Source organism: Plasmodium malariae (genome assembly GCF_900090045.1).
Source record: "Plasmodium malariae genome assembly, chromosome: 12".
In the NCBI taxonomy this organism is placed as follows: Eukaryota; Apicomplexa; class Aconoidasida; order Haemosporida; family Plasmodiidae; genus Plasmodium; species Plasmodium malariae.
In genome coordinates, this window is record NC_041786.1 from 2038126 (window position 1) to 2059841 (window position 21716).

The window sequence follows — 21716 nt, forward strand, 5'->3', positions numbered from 1 at the left end:
ATTTTGAAAAAACAAGAAAATTCTTCATATGAATGATGAATATGCTTATATATTCATGTAAATTAATGTTTATAGAGTATTTTTTTCTTGATCATTTGAGCATACCTTATTTTAACACCTTTTAAAAAAAGTTATATGTGTATTAATAAAAAAAAAAAAAAATAAAATAAGCCAAAAGAAATTAAAAGATCTAAATGTTAAAAAATAATTTTCCTAACATATTAATTATCCAGTGATTTTTATTAGTGCAATACTTTGAAAGATAGGAGATTCTTGATGCATTAAAAAAAAAAAAAAAAAGAATTATTTCATTTATCTTTAGTTAATATCCAATATAATATCATCTCTGTATGCATATATATATGTACGTAAAATGAGCATTCTGTATATTTGGCGAAATTTTATTTAGATTTTTGCTTTCTTTTTAAAGACTTATTATAAATGTGCATATGTAACAAGTCGCAGAGGCATTTTTATATTCGAAATTTAGCTAAAATGCTAATCTTACACAAATATGTGTTTGTTTATATATATATATATACAAGCGCGAAAGTATACTTACACGTGAAAATAGGCAAATATAAGGTATAAGTAAGTGTATCCTTATACATTTTTACATATACATTTGTGTTTTCATATGTCCGCTTATATTTGGTGTAAGAAAATGCAAAATGGTAGAATATGAATTTAAAATGAGAAATGCATTAAAATTAATATTGTTCAAAATATAACTTTCGGTTAAAAAAAAATGAATAAATAAAATAAATGCTGCATATTAAAATTATCAATTGTAAGAGCATTGCATGAATATAAAAAACTATCCATTGTTTTCTTTACTTTGAATAACATATAACACGTTTGTATTATGGACAGTTTAATTTGTTTAAAGTTGTTAAAAGCAAGAAAGAGAAATAACAAAAATAAGGTATATACTATTTTGTCGAATGAATGTAACAATATAATAGCTTTGCTTTGCCTAAAAGATAATTATAATTATGAAGAAAAAAGATTTAAATTATATTTCAATTTTTTGAACAGTTATGGTAATGATTTCTTACTAAATAATAATACAATAGACTGTTTCTGGATTAGCTGTGATAATGATATATTTACAAAAGGGAAAAATGTAAAACATCAGATTCCTATTCTGGTTAAGTTAAAAAAACGTTCAAAATAATATTTTTATAAGTTTTTATTATTTATTTTATTTTTTCGTTTGCGTTATTTTCTTAGATATCACAGCAACATACTCTCTTGAGTTTCTATAATTTTTCCCATGTCGACAAAATAAATGCACGTCTAGAAAATTGTGAAATAATGTACAGTTAAAAAAAAAAAATAAAAATACATACATATATAAAATTATTTAAGTAGGTTGTAAAAACTGTATATGTGTGATTTTAATTTTAAATTTAATAAAGTGGCATGTACATTATTTTCGCCTATCTAATATATTGTTCGCTCAATTATTTATTTACCATTTTCAGAATTCAAGAAAACTCATTGCAATTTGATATTTATAAAAAGACACGCCGAAATATAATTGAAAAGAACAAGTTGTATAATTTTTATATTACAAACGAAAAATTATTTCATTTTGCCATATCTATAAATGTAAGAATGTGCTAATGATGTGAAGATCTGTTAAAATAAAAAGAACATAATAAATGTATATATATATATATATATTTTATTTTATTTTTTTTAATGTGTAGAGAAATCTCTCTATTTTAGAATCATTCAGTGAAAAATTTGTAAAAATAGTACTGAAGGCGGAAAAGTAATTGGAATAATGTAAAATTTCTATTACATGATATATGTAGCATGAAGAAATAAATTCGTATAGCTCTGTTTTAATTATATATAAATAAACTCAAATGTAACTATATTCATTTTTATAGCTGCCTTTTTATTATATTAAATGATATCGCGTGTATAGAATTTGTCTCCAATGGATTCAGGTGAAATTGATAAATATGTTATACAGAGGAATGAATAAATATGTATATATATGCGTGAAAACACATGCGCATATATGAATATATGTGTTTGAATATTTATATATATATGTATGGATTGTCCTCATTATTTTCCATACATCGGTGAACTAGGTATTTACTGTTTTTCCCAATTTTCACCGTATACGTATTATATGAATCAGTTCCAATATATGAATAATTCCATATTCTTATATATTTGCAGCTTGAGAGCAAAGAAGGTGTTTGCCTTACAAAATATTTTGATGAAGGTCGATAATTATGTTTTCATTCAGAAATGTATTTGCAGGTAGTGATAAATATACTTCTATAACATAAATAATTAAGAAAACACGTGATATAATTACAATTAATTTTTCTTTTTTTTTTTTTAATTTTTTGTAGAAATGATATCATGTTTGTTTTAACATTCACACACCAACAATTTTTGCTCATTTATAAGGAGGAAAAGCCTTGTGTGGCAATAAATATAAATAAGCACAGTAATTTGTTTTAAATTATTTATTATTTTTTTTTTTTATACTAATTTCTTATTTGCTGTTACCTGAACTATCAATAATTATGTGCTCATATGATAACACTCTACGCTGATCATTAATAATATTAAGAATAAATTTTGTTTTCAAGTTGAACTTTATTTTTTTTTTTTATAGTTTGCACCATTTTTAACGACTTCGAAGTTAGCCATGATATGTCAAATGTGCTGCTGATTGATATGCGTAATCAAATTTGGATCTTTGATATAAATGTGTAAGTGTATAATTGGAAAAAAAAATTAGTAGAATAAAACATTTTAAAGTTAAGTATATGTCTTGTAATGGTAACAAAATTTAAACGCACAGCAAAATGTACTATAATAAAGGTGTCAACATAGGGTTACCTCTATTTGTTTGATTTGCCTCTAACAACGTTTCTAAGATTTAACTTATAACTTTTACCTATTATATTTTACGTCTTCTATTTTCTCTTTTATTTATTTTTTTTTCATTTTAGATACTGCAACTTAAATTTGGAAGGGACAAGGAATACAAAATTTTTAGGGAAAAAGAAAAAAATAAAAAATGTTGAAATGCACTCAATGCATTGTAAAGAGGAACCATTTAGGTACTTGGAAATTGGTGAAACAGAGAATTGTCTAAATGAGATTTATGGAATACAGAATAACTATCTTCATAAAAGGAAAAATGAATACAGAGTTAAGTTTAATGGGGAGTCCTATTTTCCTGATTTTTTTAATTTAAGACAGAAAAAAGTGTACATAAATAGAAACTTAAGAAAAGATATAGATAACAACATAAGTTTAATGAATTATAAAAAATTAGAAATTTCTAAATATGCATATATAATTGATGAAATTAATCAAAGTAATGAAATAATTGAAAGTAATGAAGTTAATGAAGTTAACGAAATTAAAGATATATATAAAGATAGGAAAACAATGTATCAGACGCTTAAGGAGGATAAATCATTAAATGAAAGGGGAAAGAATTATAGAGGGAATTCTGATATGATATATATTTACGAAGAAATTGAAACGTCTAATTGTTGTATTAACTTTTCCAAGCATTATAATGATTTTCGTTATACCAGTCAACACCAGGATGATAATACCAATAGTAGTAATGTATTTGAATATGCAGATTATGGAAAGAACAAAGAAAATATAAGAGAAGGATTACACCGTAACAATTCTGATTTTTACATTGATATAAAGCATAATTCTTTTCAAAATGAGGATATTTATAGAAAGGTGTTAAAAGAAAAGAGAGGTAAAGAAATAAAAATGAAATATGTGTACACATGTAAGCAATGTAAAATCTGTACTAGGACTCATGTTGATGATTACTATAGTTGTAATGTAAAGGAAAATACTAAGAATTACGTCTCTAGTGAGGAAAATAACAAGTCAGATAACTACAATGAAATGGATTTAAATTTGGAAGAGTCTATTAATTACCTTAATAAAGTGTTACCTAGATACATACAACACATTCACGTGTACAACTATTCTAATGACGTAAAAAATTTATTCTTAATTAAATGTTTCCAAATGCGTTTTTTAGAACATCGAAATAATGTTAAGAAGAAAAACATGCACCATAAAAGTTTTCTATACAATAGAAGAGTGTATAATACCAAAACATACGTGTGTGGGAATTACATTTTCGTTGAATTTTTTTTATTAAAAAAGCATACCAATATGTATAAAAGTTACCTAGTTGTTTTGAAGAAAATAAAAAAAATAGAATTTTTATTTATTTTGAAGAATTACAATTATTTTTACGTAAATAACAAATCACATGCTATCTTTAATATTGAAAATGTATTATGTAGACTAATATTTAAAAATTACATGAACGCGCTAATTAGTATCAGTTCATACAATAAGGTAAGTAAAGCGGAAAATATTCTGAAACTAAACAGCTTTAAAAGAAGTTATTACTATTTTATAATGATGTACAATGGACTTTTAAATAAGGACATAATTTTAATTAAAAACAGTTTAAAGATATTAAAATTTAAGGAGACCTTATTGTTATGTAGATTACTGTTTCATTATATTTGGAATAATTTCAATTTAAAATTAATTTTTTTTTATTTTATTGATTACTTTTCATTTATTAATCATGTTTGGAAAGGAAAAAAATATAAAAGGAAATTACAACATTTTATTAGAGAAATAAAGTATAAAAAGGAATTTATACAGATATATATGTCCATAGCACTTAAAAATATTTTCGATATAGTAGACGTAATTGGCAGAAAGATTCTCTGTTTTGGAAGTTCTAACGAATTTAAAAATTATGGGATGCAGAATTTTTTCGTTACCAACCAGAGGAGTGTGGAGCGACAGGAGCTTCATAATTTAGAAAATAATAATAATATTGATGGTATTAATAGCAATATTAATAGTATTAATAATAATAGAAGAAAAAAAGAACTGTTTGCAAAAAATGATATGACTTGTTTGAAAGCTCGAGAAAGTCATAGACATCCTTTAACAAATGGTGCTAATAATATAAAAAAAAAAAGAGAAGAACTTACTGTTGCACCTGAGTACTGTAGATTAGAACAGGGTAAATTGGATGATACCAATTTGACGTACCACTGTATATATGGAAAAAAGCAGAAGGAATGGAAAAGGGAAGGTATAAAGGAAGATAATGTGGAAATGAAAGACAAGGAGAAAAGAGAAGATGAAATAACTTTTATTAAAAATAAAAAGAATAATTCTAGTGCTTCCTTTAGAAATTGTAACAACAGTATGAGTAATTTAAAAAGTGACAAGGTACAAATAAACAAAAACTTAAGTATAAAAAGACAGTCCGATGTATACATGATCGATGTGAAGACAAAAGATAGAATATATAGCAGCAGTAAAGGAAATAATTGCAATATAAGAAATAACAAGTATAGTAACATATTTGAGGTGTATCATTTTGAAAAAATTTGCTTTCGATATAATTATAATTTATTTTTGAATAAAAAATACAGTATGGAAATATGTTCAATAGCGTTAAAGTTTATTATTTTATTTATAGATCACTTTGCAAAAAAACAAGAAATGAAAAGAAGAATAATCAAAAGGAAGAACAGTAAAATATTCTTAGAAATGAACAAATATATATATTTTATTAAAATTCTAATGAATGTACTATCCAACAATTATTCAACAAATATCGAGAAGCAGAGAAAAAGGAATGTAAGTAGAATGAGTCATGAGGGGGACGGAAATTTTTTTCTTGTTTCAAATAATGCATTACACGTTTTGAACTTTTTTAATAACACTTATTTTAATGTGTATAAAATGTTTGGAGCTATATCTGATATATTATATGTAAAAAAATCTCAGAACGATAAATTAAATAAGCTACTTTTTAAAGCAGATAGCCATTTTGGAACGACTATTAATACGAAAGAAAAATGTGGTGAGGATAAAAGAACAATGCAGGATAAATATGAGCCTTTTTTAAAAGATGTGTTAGGTGATAGTACAAATAGGAACTACTGTCAGGGGAATTATTTATGTACTACAGAAACACATGCCGTATGTGAGTACGTAAACAGTTCAGAATTAAAAGATAAACGAAAAAGTAGTACATCAAAAAAAGCGAATATATCAAATGTAATTAATTTGATGGAAAATAAAAAGAGGAATTATAATGCAAATGAGGGTGTTGGTTCCACTAAGGAGAGTATCAATATATGTAGAAATGAAAATAATAGAAGTAATAAGAGCATGAAGTATATAAGTAACGCTAGATGTATCCCCTTGAATTGTAAATATTACAATGATAGAAATTTCAGGGATTTCCTTTTTTATTTATGTTACTCTTTTATAGCAACTACAAGAAAGAAAAAGAGAGTTTCCTATTTTCATATAAAGGATGCTTTACATGAGGAAGTAACTAATTGCAACCGTTTAATTAATGATGAACATAGTTTTAGTACTATTGTTTATAATATGTTTAATAGTAAAGATCTGAGTACTATTATTTATTATATATATTCAAAAAAATATGAATTTTTTTTTAATTTTATGTTTTTGTATTTCAATTATTATGTGCTTTACAATTACTTTATAAAGGGAAGAAATAAATTCATTAAGAAAATTGATTATTGTTCTATTCAGAAAACTAGCATTACTAATGATGTTTATCGAAAGAGTGATAGGGTATACATAAGTAAGACAAATGATGAAGAGAAAGAAATAAAAAAAAAAAAAAAACGAAGAAAGTTGGACTATACCTTATTTTTTAACAAAATACTGAATGAAATTATAAATGATGGTACAATTATTAATAAAGGCGAAATGTATAATTATAGAACCTTCTTTAATTATTTGTTCTTAGATAGTGAAAATAGTAAATTAGTTGAGCAGAAGAAGAATGAAAATAGGATAAAACGAAATATCATGATAGGTGCAACGTGTAATGATAAAAATAGCAGCACCAATCTTATTAGAAGTGGTAAATGCTTTTTTAATAAAGAAATAAATAATGTAGAAGATTTCATTGTAACGAGGAACGATAATTGTACTAGCACTGCCGGAGGTAGTTTCTTTATGCGTACGCATTCAGATTCACAGAGTAGATCTACTAACATTAACGGTGTATATAACCCTGTCAGTGGTAAACTGCATAATTTGAATAACCGCAACTGTGCAGTGGGTACTCATAACAATAAAGTAAAACTAAGATATCTAATTTTTCAGATATATCAAATGTATGATAACTTAAATAATAGTGTTACAAAGTTAAAAAAGAATATAGATGTAAATAATTTAAGTACAATTTTTAGTTTTCATTATGATATGAAAAATATTTTGAAAGACTACTTATTCCGTATAATTGTATTAATGTATAAATTAATACTTAAGGATAAAAATAAAAGTAATAAATATTTTAAAGAGTACATAATGAATCATTTAATTAATAATGTGAAGATTCCTTTTAGATTTATACATTTGAACCCGCACAAAATTTTAATAAATTATTATGGTACTATTATATATAGACTTATGTGTAACAATATAAGTCATTACTTGAATGTATGTATATATATACTAAAGATATTATGCATAGACGTTCTGAAGTTTTTTAAAATGATAGCTTTTTATACACTAAAAAAATATATTAGAAATAATCTGTTGTTATTTTTGTTTAAGAATAGTTGTACACTAAGTGTAAAAGATAAAAAGGCAATTAAATTTATTTCCATATTAGAAATATTTTATAGAAATAGTTCTTATATCTCTGAACATAATTGTTCATATACAAATTACATTTTTAATAGAAATATTTTTAAGTTATACCAGAGCACATTTTTTTTAGCTGCATTAAAAAAAAAGTTATACTCCACTGGTTATAACTATATGTATGATAATATATATAAAGAGAAAAATGTGTTAACTATTTTTAAATATTTAAATATTTACAATGAATGCTGTTCTTATAACAGCTGTGCATTTCTTAATTATTTTAACATGGCTTCCTATCTATGTACCCCTTTTATCATTCGGAATTTTTACTGCCTTTATAAATTTCGAAGTGCAAAAGATAATAAGAGAGAAAAGAGAAAAGAATATAAACTGTATGAAGCCACTTTAGTTCTAAAAAGAGCACTTTTGCAGAAAGGCATGAATCATAAGAGGAAGAAGAAAGAGGGGAAAATACTTATAATTAACAGGTGTTACTGCTTTAGAAGAAAACATAAAGTGAGTGCAAAGTATAGTCATAATAATAAGAGGATGAAGAAGTTGAAGAAAATGTGGAAGAAGACTAAAGAAGGTAACAATGAATTCCTTTTTATCAGTAACGAATTACCAAACCACAAATACAATGGAGATGTTGCTATTCTTAAGGAAAATAAAGTATACTTGAGCTCAAATGAAAAGGTAAACATTTATATACCACATATAACACATAAGTACTTTGAACATTTAGAAAAAATATCTCATTATAGTGAAGGAAAGGAGGAAACAAATTATTATATATCTAACCTCGGCATTAACGGTAATAATATACTATTAGAAGATTATTTAACAGAAATAAAGGGAAAACAAAAACTGGAAAAACTAAAAAAAGAGTCAGTGGAGAAAAATAAAAGAATGGTAAATAATGTAGCAGAAATTAAGTATCCTATGAACTCATATGACTCTCACAATGGTAGTATAATTTACTGTAAAAAGAATGCTAATAAATTTGCTAATTGCTATTTTACAAACAAAAGGAATAACACTAATATAATTACATTTAACATGGCAAAAAATTGGATTAAATTAAAAGGAGAAGAAGTCGATGATTTAATGTTTATCAGTTACAAGGATCTTAAGAATAATATTATTAGTGAAAAATATAAAAATGACATAAAAAAAAATTTATACAATATAAATAAGAAAAAAAAAAAGACATGCTACTATTACGATTTTAATAATTATGATAATGAATGCTATTGCTATACCTGCAATTCAAGAGAAAAGAAAAAAAGAGAAAGAAGTAAAAAAGGTACAAAAGAAGAAAACAAATCACAAGTTGATTATAACTATAGTAACGTTGATGGAACTGATGATTTTATTATGCGTAATAATCAGATTATTGAAAATGTTTCAGAAATTTTGTATAAAGACAAAGTTTTTCCAAATGACCGGAATGCACAAACTTCATATATAAATAATACAATTATATTTGAAAAAGAAAAAGATAAAAACAGAAGGAAAGAGAAATCCTATATATGCAAAATGAATGTTCTACATCAAAATGAAGCAGACAAAAACAACAATTGTTTTGTTAACAGGAAAAAAAAACAAATCAAAGCATGTGTAGCTCTACCATTATTCAAAAAAAGAAAAAATTCAAATGAATGTAACAAATATAATTATCGCATAATACCTTTTAATGTTTCCAACAATGGTGCATATTTATGTTGTTCCTTAGTTATGTTAAAAACGATAAATAAAAGCATTATGATTAGAATTGTTTTAGAAAATAGGGGATTAAACTTCTTGCATTTTTTAATGAAATATTTTACTAAAAAGATAGAGAATGATTCTGCATCAGCCAAAATAGACATACATGGGCGGAAATCGGAGCAAGTTGCAAAAAACCGGATACAGAAGGAAGAGGCAGACATAGAGGTAGACATAGACGTACATGTAAACGAGAATGAAAACGCAAACGCAAGTGGAGCAGAAAAAAAGAAAAAAAGGGAATACAATCGTTTCCCCAAAAGCTTGAAGTTAGGAAGGAATTCTTTACATGCCTCCATTCCGAATAATAAAAAATATAATGGTCACTCCTTACGTAAAACATGTCATGAAGACAGAGTGAAAAGTGATAAAAGGCATACCACGGATAGGCGACTAAGTACAAGTGTTAACACAATTTACAAACATATACTTTTAAAAAGTTGCAGTAACGGAAAAAAAAAAATAGAGGTAAAAAATCTGTTTTATGAATTAATAAAACTTATTAACATAAAATCGTACAACTACAAAATTTTCGTATATATATTAGAATACTATATAGATAACATTAACCTATCAGCTGTATTTACCCTTCTATTTACGCTAAAATATTTCAGCGGTAATTTTTTCAGGACACTTCATAAATCAACATCGTTTAATTTTTATGAAAATTTTAAAATTATCAGAAGAGACAAAAAGATGAGTAGAGCACCCGATCATTATGACAACACATTTAATGATAAATTGGCAAATAGTCCATTACTTTATGAACATGAAAAAAAAACTATAACGATGGGGAATAAAAATAAAAAAAGAAATTTTTTGTTTTTAAATGCGTATGAAAGAAATTTCTTAAAAATTATAGTCTACATTCAAAACCATTTAATACATGAACCAGTATACTTTATGTATGACTACATTGAGTCTGTTCTAGAGTCTTATGGTATATTTTTGTTTAAATTTGATTTTTTATATAAAATAAAATTTTTAAATAATTCAAAATGTAAGGAAAAATGGTTAACAGGAACAGGCAGGAGGAAATGTTTACAAAGGAATGTGTTGAACATATTAGATGTCGTTGCATGGAAAAAGTATTTAAAAAGGGGGAAAAAGTTGAATAAACGTAATTTGGAAATATTTTCTTCAAGAAATTTGAGAAGTGGTCGGAAGAACAATAAATATATTTATTATAATATTATGGTAAAGCTAAGTAGAAATTTCCTATGTTTTAATTATTTATCCTATCAAGACTTTAATAACCGATTTGGTGTCAATATCTCCTTCGGGAATAATGATAATCTTTTGGAATATAATAAAAAATACATAGCATGTAATGAAGTAAACAATCTGCACAAGTATATTTTGAACTATTATTTAGTTAATCAGAGCTTAACAGGTATGTATTTTTTCATATTGTACAATAGGAACTTGTTTCGTTCTTTTATAAATTGTAATTATTTAGTTAAAAGGATTTACAATAATAAAGAAAAGAATATTAGCTTTTTTAAAAGATCCTTGAATACATGCGTGTCATACACGTATTGTTATATTTACTCGCAATTACGTAATAATATCGTCGCTTTGTCTTTATACAACTCTGCAATTATAGTCACTTATGAATTGAATAAACATATTAAAATGGAGAAATGTAAGAAAATACATTTAAGTCAAAATAATGCGTACTTAGAGGAAAATGATGATACATGTAAAATGCAGTTTATTCAAAGAAGGGCCACATTTATAAGTGAGAACACATGCTCATATGCGTATTATAATAATGTAGATATTACAATGTCAGAAAAGGAATTTACAAAGCCAATTTGTATTCATAAATATGCTTCTAACCAGGAGAGCGAAATTTTAAATGAAGGCTTAAATAATGGAGAAATAAATAAAGAGAATAATGAATTTGTATATATATATGACATACATCGTGAGCCTTATTTATTATTAAGGAAAGATAAAGACAATATAAGCTATATACCTCTATACATCCTAAGTTTTCTGAACGTAAAATTATTTCTTTGCATATTTATGTTTAGCAATATTGACATATTTGACTTGAGAAAAAACAAACCGAATAGCCCTTTATATATAAGCATATACTACTTTAAAAAATTAACGAAATGTTTCATTCCTTCCATATATGAAGCCTACTTTTCAAACAAGAAATATCTGAAGAGGAGTATAAGAATCAAATTAGAGAGTGAAAAGGCGACAAATAAAGAGCTCTTTAAGTTAGCTATACAAAATTTAAAAAAGTATAAAGAGAATTACCTAAAAGTGCAAAGACAAAAAAACAGTAATTCCTACAATAGCACTGGTAATTCTTCTATGAGTAACAGTTGTAGAGTCCCTAAAAGTTATAGTTACAACTTTTGTTTTGAGAATATACCTATAATAAAAGAAATAAACAAAAATAATTTCATTTATAGAGGCAAAGATAAGTTTAAACTAGTACAAAATATTCTTAAGGTTAACAAGCCTGGTAATGACTATCATAATGTGAAGAAACGTGTACATATGTCTAGAAAGGAGGTTGATTATAGTTATGATTTTTTCTCATATAATAGGGTTATTTCACTAAAAACGTTGTTAGAAAAAACTGTTGATGTTTGTTTCTTTAAAAGGTATTTTTCTCCTTTTTCAATTTTTAAAAATATATTTTTAAAAAAAAAAAAAAAAAGTAACAAATTGTTCAGTGTTGATAGTACTAATTTGAAATATGCAATAGATGATATGAATTCTGACACAAATAAACTAAACAAAAAGGAAGTGAAACAAAATTTGTTTTTCCTCTTTTGTAATAATATAATGAAGGATGATAACAGGATGGGGAAAATATGGAATTATAAGGAATTCTTTTCTCACGTAAGAAGGAACAAGAAAGAGGATAATTATATCACATATATATCAAAAAATAACAATACTGAATTAGAAAATATTAAAATAGAAAATGAAAACGATAAAAATTGTATCAGTTCTAAAGTCGACATTTACAAAAGGGGAACCATAGAAGACGACCACCATGGGGTACAAAATAACAGACGCATTTTAAAAAAAGATCATTTTTATTTTTTAAAATATTTTAACATAAAGTATTTTTTAACTTGTTGTCAGCCTTTAATAGCTTATCATATATTAATTATAAATCACGCATTTTATAGACATAATAAACCAGACAATTTATTAGCATACTTATCTATTAACAGTGGTGATATAACATCATTAAATGATTATATTATTAATAATCATATTAATTTACCTTTGAATTTAGAAGAAGAACTAAAAAAAGTAATAAATGACATGTGTCTACAATTATGTATTTTTTATTTTAATAATAATGATGTGTTGTGTTCACTTTTGTGCTTCTTAGACTTATGTAATGTGAATGTAGAAAAATTAAAAATGTATGTGCTTAGCATGAAAAGCATATATTATTATTTTAAAAAAAATTACAAAAAAAAATTTTTTTTTGATAAAATGATAAAAAAATGCTTTGACTTTTTTGAAATCAAAAATATTTCCATTGAAGATTTTTACAAAAGAAAAAAAAAAGTATTTTATGAAACTTTTACTCTGGTAGATATAAACTATTACGATTTATTTAAGAGGAGCTTTGTTGAGTTAATTATTATTAAATTATTTCTTCAATTATCAGAAGGAAATGAAAAATCAGACAATATACCTAACAATGGAAAGGATAATTTTGCAGCTAACCCATTTGGTAGTAGTAGTAATAGAAGTAGTAGAAGCTGTTGTATTAATGCAGAAAATGTCCAAATTAATTTCAAGCGTCATAATGAAGATATGAGCACATTAGATACCATCAATGATAAGGAAAAAGCTAAAAGCATGGAAAATACTACCAATTATAAATATGATAACAAGTGTAATGATAATGTGTCAACAATATATGGGGGCGTGGAAAAAATGTTACATGGTGAAGCAAACAAAACCTGTAAGGAAGATTATGGAAAAAATATAAATCTGGACAGAATTCATAATGAGGAAGAAAATTTTAGTAATGAAGCATACAAGGATGTATACGATTTGGAAATAAGTAAACATGGTAATGAGATAAACACTGAAGACGGTTATATTATTAAAGAGAAGACAGGGAAATTTTTTATTTTATTTCTCCTTGAAAAATCAATACATTATAGATTAAAAGAAAAGAAGAGAAGAAGAAAGAAAAAATATTTTAATGGTTTTTTTTTGAATATCATCTCTCTCTATTGCAAAATTAATAGAGTGCATCAATCGTTGACATTACTGCATATCTTAAGTAAAAAAAATGATATATTTATTTTTTTCTACGAATGTATTGATAAAAAAATTGATCTAAGAACGTGTAAGGATATTATTAATTTGTACACAAAAAATAAATACACCAAAAAACATATACTTACATTTTTAAATCATATTAAGATAAATGCCCATGAGATAATGAAAATTCAAATGAGAATTAAAAATAAAAATGAAGATCACATGAACAGTTGTAGTGGTAGAAATGATAGTTGTTACACTGATGTACATGGGAACTGTTCAACCACAATATTACTAAAAAAAATGAAAAACATTTTTACCAGGAATACGTCCTTTTGTAATAACGAGAATTCTATTAACCATTCTAGCAATACTGTCATAGAGTTACTCTATTATATCATATACAATAATTTTGATTATAAAATTCTTCAGAGTGTTATAGAAGTTGTACTCAAGAATAATGTATACTATACCAAATTTTATATATATCTAACTGCTTATGTTCAATTTGTATTTCGAAAAAATTATCCCTACTTATTTGTAAAAGGATGTAAAAATATTGTAGAAAAATTATATAATCTCAAATATAATGTGATTACAAGGTTAAAAAAATATGAACACATTTTCCATCGATCTTTTAACTCCTCTGAGGATTTAAAATTTTTTTTGATATTTTTTAAAAAGAAAGAAGAAGAATATAACAGTATAATTACTTTACTAAAAAATATGTGGTTTTTCTTACAAATTGATGAATACCTATTATTTTTAAAGAATTTTCAAATTATAGATATAAATAAATTAAAATTTTACAATATCGTACAAAACCTAAAAGAATATAAAGAAACCAGTTTAGAATTATTTTTTGATAAAATTAAAAAAGAAGAAATAACATATCTTTTAATTTTTTTTCTTATTTCAAATGATATATTTAATTTATTAGACAGATTCTTCTACATTTTTTACTTTGATGAACCGATCATTTGCTTAACTAATTTTGTAAAATGTATAAAAAAATATCAATTTTCAAAAGCAGAATACTATCTTAGGCGCCATTATAATAAATATATTAGAAAGAATAGAAATATTAACAAGCATAATTTATATTATATATTTTTTACTCATCTCATAAATTATTTGTTCATGAACCATTCCCATGTACGGTAATACCTACAAACAAATGTAATAGCACGCATATACATACTTATGTATATATATGTATAAATATAATTCAAACGAATACCACTTCAAAGTTGTGAAGTTATTTATCAATATGTGTCTGTGTGTGTATATGCACATGTAGCGTACAAAGAATGTCATGAGTACGTATATATATATATATATATATATGTTTATATATATGCATGTATACTTATATATATATATACAAACATAATGCCATCGGTAAACTTACCATTGCACAACCATTCTTAGGTATATCATACTGAAGATGCTGGTACGAACACATCATGACTGCAAGTACAACTTTGATTTTTACATACACAAGGCAGTAACAAATTTTAATCTAAGAAAAGATATTTTCCCTGGAATATTTGAGGTTTGTGAAGACTTAATAAATAGTAAAAAGTTTGCACATGTAAAAAATATGCTTAACGATATATATGTGTCATTAGACAATTGTTCCAAGTATGCTTTTGCTTTTGACAAATTGCATATAAAACGAAACAGATTTATTCTGTTGCATTACACATGTTTCAAATACTTCTTGCATATAATAAAAGATAGAAGATATATAGATGATTACATAATTTTGCTATATAAAATTTCAAGTTCTTTCCATTATTCGAACGTTATTTTTCTCATATTCCTTTTGAATTATTCATATACTTTTCAATTTGCGCTATGCATTTACGACCAAACAGCCATATTATTATTATGTATATATTTAATAAACATTTTAAAAAAGGAAATAAATCAAAAATGCAAAAATATGAAAAGGAGGAGAAGCATGTTTGAATATGTAGACAAAAAAATTAGAGTGGTCATAAATTTACTTAACATGAACAAAGAAGGAAAAAAAGGAGCTAAAATAAAAAAAGAAAATAATAATAATTCCAAATTGTGCATATTAAACTTCCTACCATTAAATAATGAAGAAAGCGAACAAATATTTTTATTCAAAGAATATCATGAAAATAGAAAAAAATATATGAAATATTATAAAGAGTTGTTTTTAAACTTTGAAGTGTATAATGAGCATATGAACTTACAGAGGTACTTTTATGTTTACTCTGAAAAATATTTTCTTAATTTTAACAAACATACAAATATTATTAAATATTTATGTATTAATAAATATACGGTACAGAATTTAAAATTGAAAGTAATATATTTACTAAACTTATCTACCAAAAAAAAAATACCAATAAATTTTACTAAATTAAATATATCATATATAGAATTCATTTTGAAAAACATTGATCAGTGTAAAAACAGAAATACGGTAGTACATGTTCATAGCGTCATTAGGAATAAGCAGGTAAAAGATGAGGTGAAAATAAATAAAGAATTAAGAATGATGACTATTCATTGTACTTATGAAGATGCGAAAAAAGATATTATAAATACAGGAAGTTTCAATGAGGAACTAACAAAACAAGAGGATATGAAAGATTCTCATGTAGCTACAAATACATACGTTAAAAATAGTTTTATTTATAACAGGGAAATTTTGGATGCCAGGTGTTGTTACATTAATAATAGCTGCGCGAATCAAACCTTTAACAACAATAAGAGTAAATCTATTCATATAGAAAATTATAATAAAAAAGTACTTGTTGGAGAAGGGGAAAAGAAAAATGACGGAAGTAATAACTTCAATTTTATTTTCAGCGTCAAAAGAAACCACAAAAATAAATTAGCTAAAGATAAGGTAAATCTATTGATAAGCATATTTATATGCATAAACAATTTAATCAATAATTTTGATATAATTATGGCCCAATATATAATAGACAGTTTCGACATCAAAAATATATATAAACAAATAAAAAAGGATGAAAAGAAGAAGTTAAAAAAAGAAAAAAAGACAGGTTATAAAAATATACTTAATTGTAACTCAGAATGGTTTAGTAAAAATAGCATTATTAAAAAAGAGAAGAAATGTGATAGAACAGAACCAATAGATATGTTTAAATCGCGGGGAAGCTCTATTTTTGATGAAATTTATGACGAAAATCTATATAATGAAGATGAAGACAGCATGAATAGTTATGATCCTTTTAGGAAAATAAGAAACTATTACCTTAATATAAAAAAAAGAAAAAGCGAATTTGATGTAAAGAAAAATATTGAAACAAAATTAAATTTTAGACACGACATGTCCTATATGAACATTGATGATATATATAAATATATTTATTTTAACTCAGTTTGTGCTCTTGTTATATTTTACTATTTATGTATTGACAGAGAATCAGCATTGCAACTGGTGAATCATTTTCCCTCCAAAATGCTAAAGGATAAAAGTAAGTTAAACAAATTAGGTGGGTTAAACAAATTAAACGAATTAAATAGATTAAATAAATTGGAGCAGTTTTTTGAAATGTCTAAAATTCATTGTAGCTGTGATGTGTACAAATTTATTCTGACGACTGAACTGCTATTTATAGTTAGAAAAAAAGCATGCATTAATTTGAAGCCAATATTTTATCATTTAAATATGGAAATTTCGTTTTTAATAATGTTTTTTTATGTTTTAAAAAATTTTACGAATATTGATTGTAAAAAGACATTTGATACATCTATAATATTAAAATTTATATGCTTGTTTAAAAAAAATTTGAATATGTTTGCTGCAAATTTACTGATTTATCACAATTTTATTTTACTTTTGTTAACTAATTTTCATAGTTACAAACTAGAAAGATCTAAGAATTCGGGCAATAGCAAAAATAATAATAATTATAATAATAATACCTTTAATATTTACACGACAAAGAGAGAAATAAAAAAAGTTCACTTAGAAGGGAATTTAAATGTGCATAAGATGAAAAGTGGAGGTGAAAAATATAGAGTAGATAATCTTTTTGTATACTATGAATGTTCACAGTCATTTCTAAATAAGTACACAAATTTAATAACAACAAATTCGTGTAATATAGTATTTAATAGTTGTTACATCGGTAGTATGTTAGATGTCTATTTCTATCTGTTTCGGATAATGATAAAAAATAAATACAGAAGAAATAAAAGAAAAGGAAAATACGAAAGTGACAACAAAAAAAAGTTGAAAAATTGGAGAGGATTTTATTACCATAGTGGGGACATTCATAAGCTCCTTTTTAACATTAAAACGTTGGATAGAAATTTTATTAATTTATTTTTCGCTAATATAATTAACTTCTATAAAAATATGGAAATAATATTACCAGTGGAATTAGAAGTAGAAATTATTATATTTTTGTATAAATTAGCGTGCAAGTTTACATCAGAGAAACATATTAAAAAAATTGAGCGTATAATTAAAATACGAATTTTTACCTATGTTAGAAAAAGAAAAATATATCTTGTTTTCAGATTATTAGTAAACGTAAACGAGTATGACAAACTAAATTTTGTCTTTAAATTAATTTTTGAGAATAATTATATATCGAGTTTTTTAAAATATAATAAAAACATATTTTTATCTCTAAATGTGCATAAGTTTAATTGCGATCTTAGTGTTTGCCTAAATAATAATTGTTTATTGTATAATGAAAAAATTTATAAGCTCAAGAATTCTTTTCACAATATAAAGCAGAGTATTATAGAAAAGAAACAGTTAAAATTATGTTCAACTCACAAAGTTGCCAAAAGTTTGTGTAATCGATCTACTGTTACTTACGGACGCAGTAATGAAAGAATTAACACATATAAAACTGCCGAAGTTGAGAGGGAATATGGGCATGTTAACAACAATAAAAGCGTTTTTAAAATTTTTGAAAAAAAAAACAAAAAAAACAAAAAAAACAAAAAAAACATATTTATTAGCAATTTATTGAATATTCTTAAGAATATATATAAAAACGAAAAAAGGGAAAGGAACAAAGCAGAAAAGAACCAAATAAATATTTTATACAATTTTAATGACATACATTTTTCAGATTTGCTAATTCTGTATGAAAAAAATTATGTGCGCAAATATCAAAATATATCTTCTCCTTCTTTTTTGTTTTATGATGATAATTTCTTTATACACATACTGTCCTTCTATATAACTATCTACTGCAAGCAATATGCCAAATGTGATATGGAAACGTTATTACGAATATATAAAAAAGTTGGTTTAAAGTATGAACTATACAAGTTATTAAAAAAAAAAGTTACCAGTTCTATAAAAAATTTAAGAAATGAAAATAAAGATATATTTGATGAGAGTAGCTTACATACAATAACTGTTAGCATAAACTTGCTACATCATTGTTCAATGATATTACTAGAAATGGAAAATTTATACGCTTATAATTGTAACTTAAATGTTATATACCTTTTGATTTTGCAAGTAAAATATATTTATTTGTACAATAAGCAGAAATTACAGATGACCAAATATCGTAACTTTTCTTCCTATTTAAATAAATTTATTACATTAAAAGCCTTGGAAAATAATAAAATATATGAAGTAGACAATATTGATAAAATATTCGAAAATGTTATACAAGAAAATATTTCCGTTTCGGATTATAAAATAAACTTTTTAAATTTATCATTACCAAGTCTTATTTCTTTGGTTGAAAATCATCCAATATTTTATGAAACGTTAATTTTACTAAAGGTAAAAACGCTTACATAAAACGAGAACAAAATGGGAATGTAAGAAGCGTGAAAGTATAACGCGGATTCAAATGTGTATCATTAGTTTTGACTTTTTTACGTATGTACATTCGTACATATATATATATATATATATATGTATACATTTACACATACATATATGTATATATATATTTGGTGAACGCTCCAACACGTGCGTGCAGGGAATCGTTTCGAAATTGTTCCTTTTTTCGTATGACATTAATTTCATCTGTGAGTATTTAGACAAATCAAAATTTTTATTTCTTCTTAGGCATATGAAAAAAATTACGATGATATAGTATACTCTTTTATTCCGAAAATTTTGTTCATTCAAGTTGTCATATACAATAATAAAAAATATTTATCTGATTACTGTTCTTATAGCTGTATTGACAAGAGTACTTTAAATTATATAATAAAGTTATTTCAGATTAATAGTTTACATTTAAAACTTTACAAAAATTTCCCGACAAAAAAATATAAATATATAACTACAAAAAAAAATTTGTTAACTTTTGATTTTGATTCTTACATTTTATCTTCAATAAACATACACTATTCAAATATGGAAGAAAAAAGAAAGTTTTGGGACTATGGAGAACATGTGCTTTCTCTTAAATACCTCTTAAATCAGATAAGCAATATCGATTTTAAAATGAAGGTATAAAAAGTAAATATATAGTATTATAAATATACATTTAAATGTACTTACATAATAGTATATGTGTATACTTATATAAGTGCCTCATATACATGGTCATATATTTTATAAATTTTTAGGAATTTATATACAACGAATACATGTTAATCTTTTATTTTTTTTAGGTTTGCAAAAAATTAGGTACTGATTTTAATGATATATATTTTGCATGTAAGGACATTCTCAATTAAGCAGCAAAAAGAAAAAAAAAAAAATTAAAAAAATAATTTGAGCCTGTTACGAAGGAAAATAAAAGCATAATCATTTTGTCCCACATATTATGCATTTAATACAAATAAATATCTGTAAGTGTAGATATATAAAAAAATGTATCCGTACACTTATTTTACGTAATATTTAAAAAAAAAAAAATTTTATTTGTTTTTTATATACATAATAATTTAACAAAGAAAAAGTGTCATTTGTTCCATTAAATTGCATATAAAGCGCCAATGTATTGTATATATTAATAAAATAATTATAAATTTCTTAAACAGTTTTTGCGAAATTTATATATATATATATATTTTTTTTTTTTTTAAAAGAGTTCTTTTCATATTTTTGTCACAAATATACATTTATAAATATGCATTCATTATTATACATATATATATATATATTTACACTTTGTAATTATATGTTATAAATTAAAATCTGTTATATGAATAAATTTAACATATTGTATTAATGCACGAAGGGACTTAATATTATTTTTGAAAAGTTATAGTCCTATCAACACTTCCGCAAATCGTTAAATATGTTTTAATATATATACAAACAGATATATATATCAGAAAATTTATATACTTAATAATAAATGTATATTTTTTTATTTGTATATATAATATATATATATATGTATACATATAAATATAGATTATAATATATTTATGTAAATATGTATATAATGTGAAATATATAAGATGAAATATATGTATATATATATATATATATATGAATTTACCTAATTAATGTATATATTTTTTTTTATGAAATTTCCAGTAAGATTTACTTTGTTTTAAATTATGATTATTTTACAAAAATTTAGCTTGTTTTTTTAAAAATTTTTATTTTTGTAAGAAATATATCTTAAATTGAAAAAACAAAAATTAAAAAAGCGGGAAAAAATATATTTAGATTAATACGTAATTTGTTTTTGAATACATATTTAAATTTTTTTTCTTTTTCTTTTATTCTCGTATTTTATATCATATAGAGAAAATATATATATATATATATGCTATATTATATGTTATATGTAAATATAATATTATATGTATTGTAATGCAGAATATACATTATCATAATTGTTCCTAAATATACAAAATTGTACATAAATTTAATATATTATTTATTACACTTCACGTAGTTGTACGTTGATATATATACATACAAATATATATATTTATATATATATTATATACTTCAAGTATTCGTAAACATATGTACGTTAAGTATACTTAAACGTATAAACATATAATTATATATATAT

General features: G+C 24.0%; 1 protein-coding gene across 1 annotated transcript; it reads left to right on the forward strand.

Moving 5' to 3' along the window:
* Positions 1-865: 865 nt before the first annotated feature.
* On the forward strand, positions 866-20415 carry PmUG01_12053800 (uncharacterized protein; the record flags this gene model as incomplete). The annotated part of the gene is made up of 12 exons (XM_029006761.1): positions 866-1150; positions 1234-1319; positions 1488-1614; positions 1716-1780; positions 1902-1961; positions 2203-2286; positions 2382-2479; positions 2651-2747; positions 2991-14891; positions 15163-19504; positions 19796-20185; positions 20350-20415. The coding sequence occupies 12 exons, from the start codon at positions 866-868 to the stop codon at positions 20413-20415; spliced, it is 17601 nt and encodes a 5866-aa protein (XP_028863218.1).
* Positions 20416-21716: the final 1301 nt, after the last annotated feature.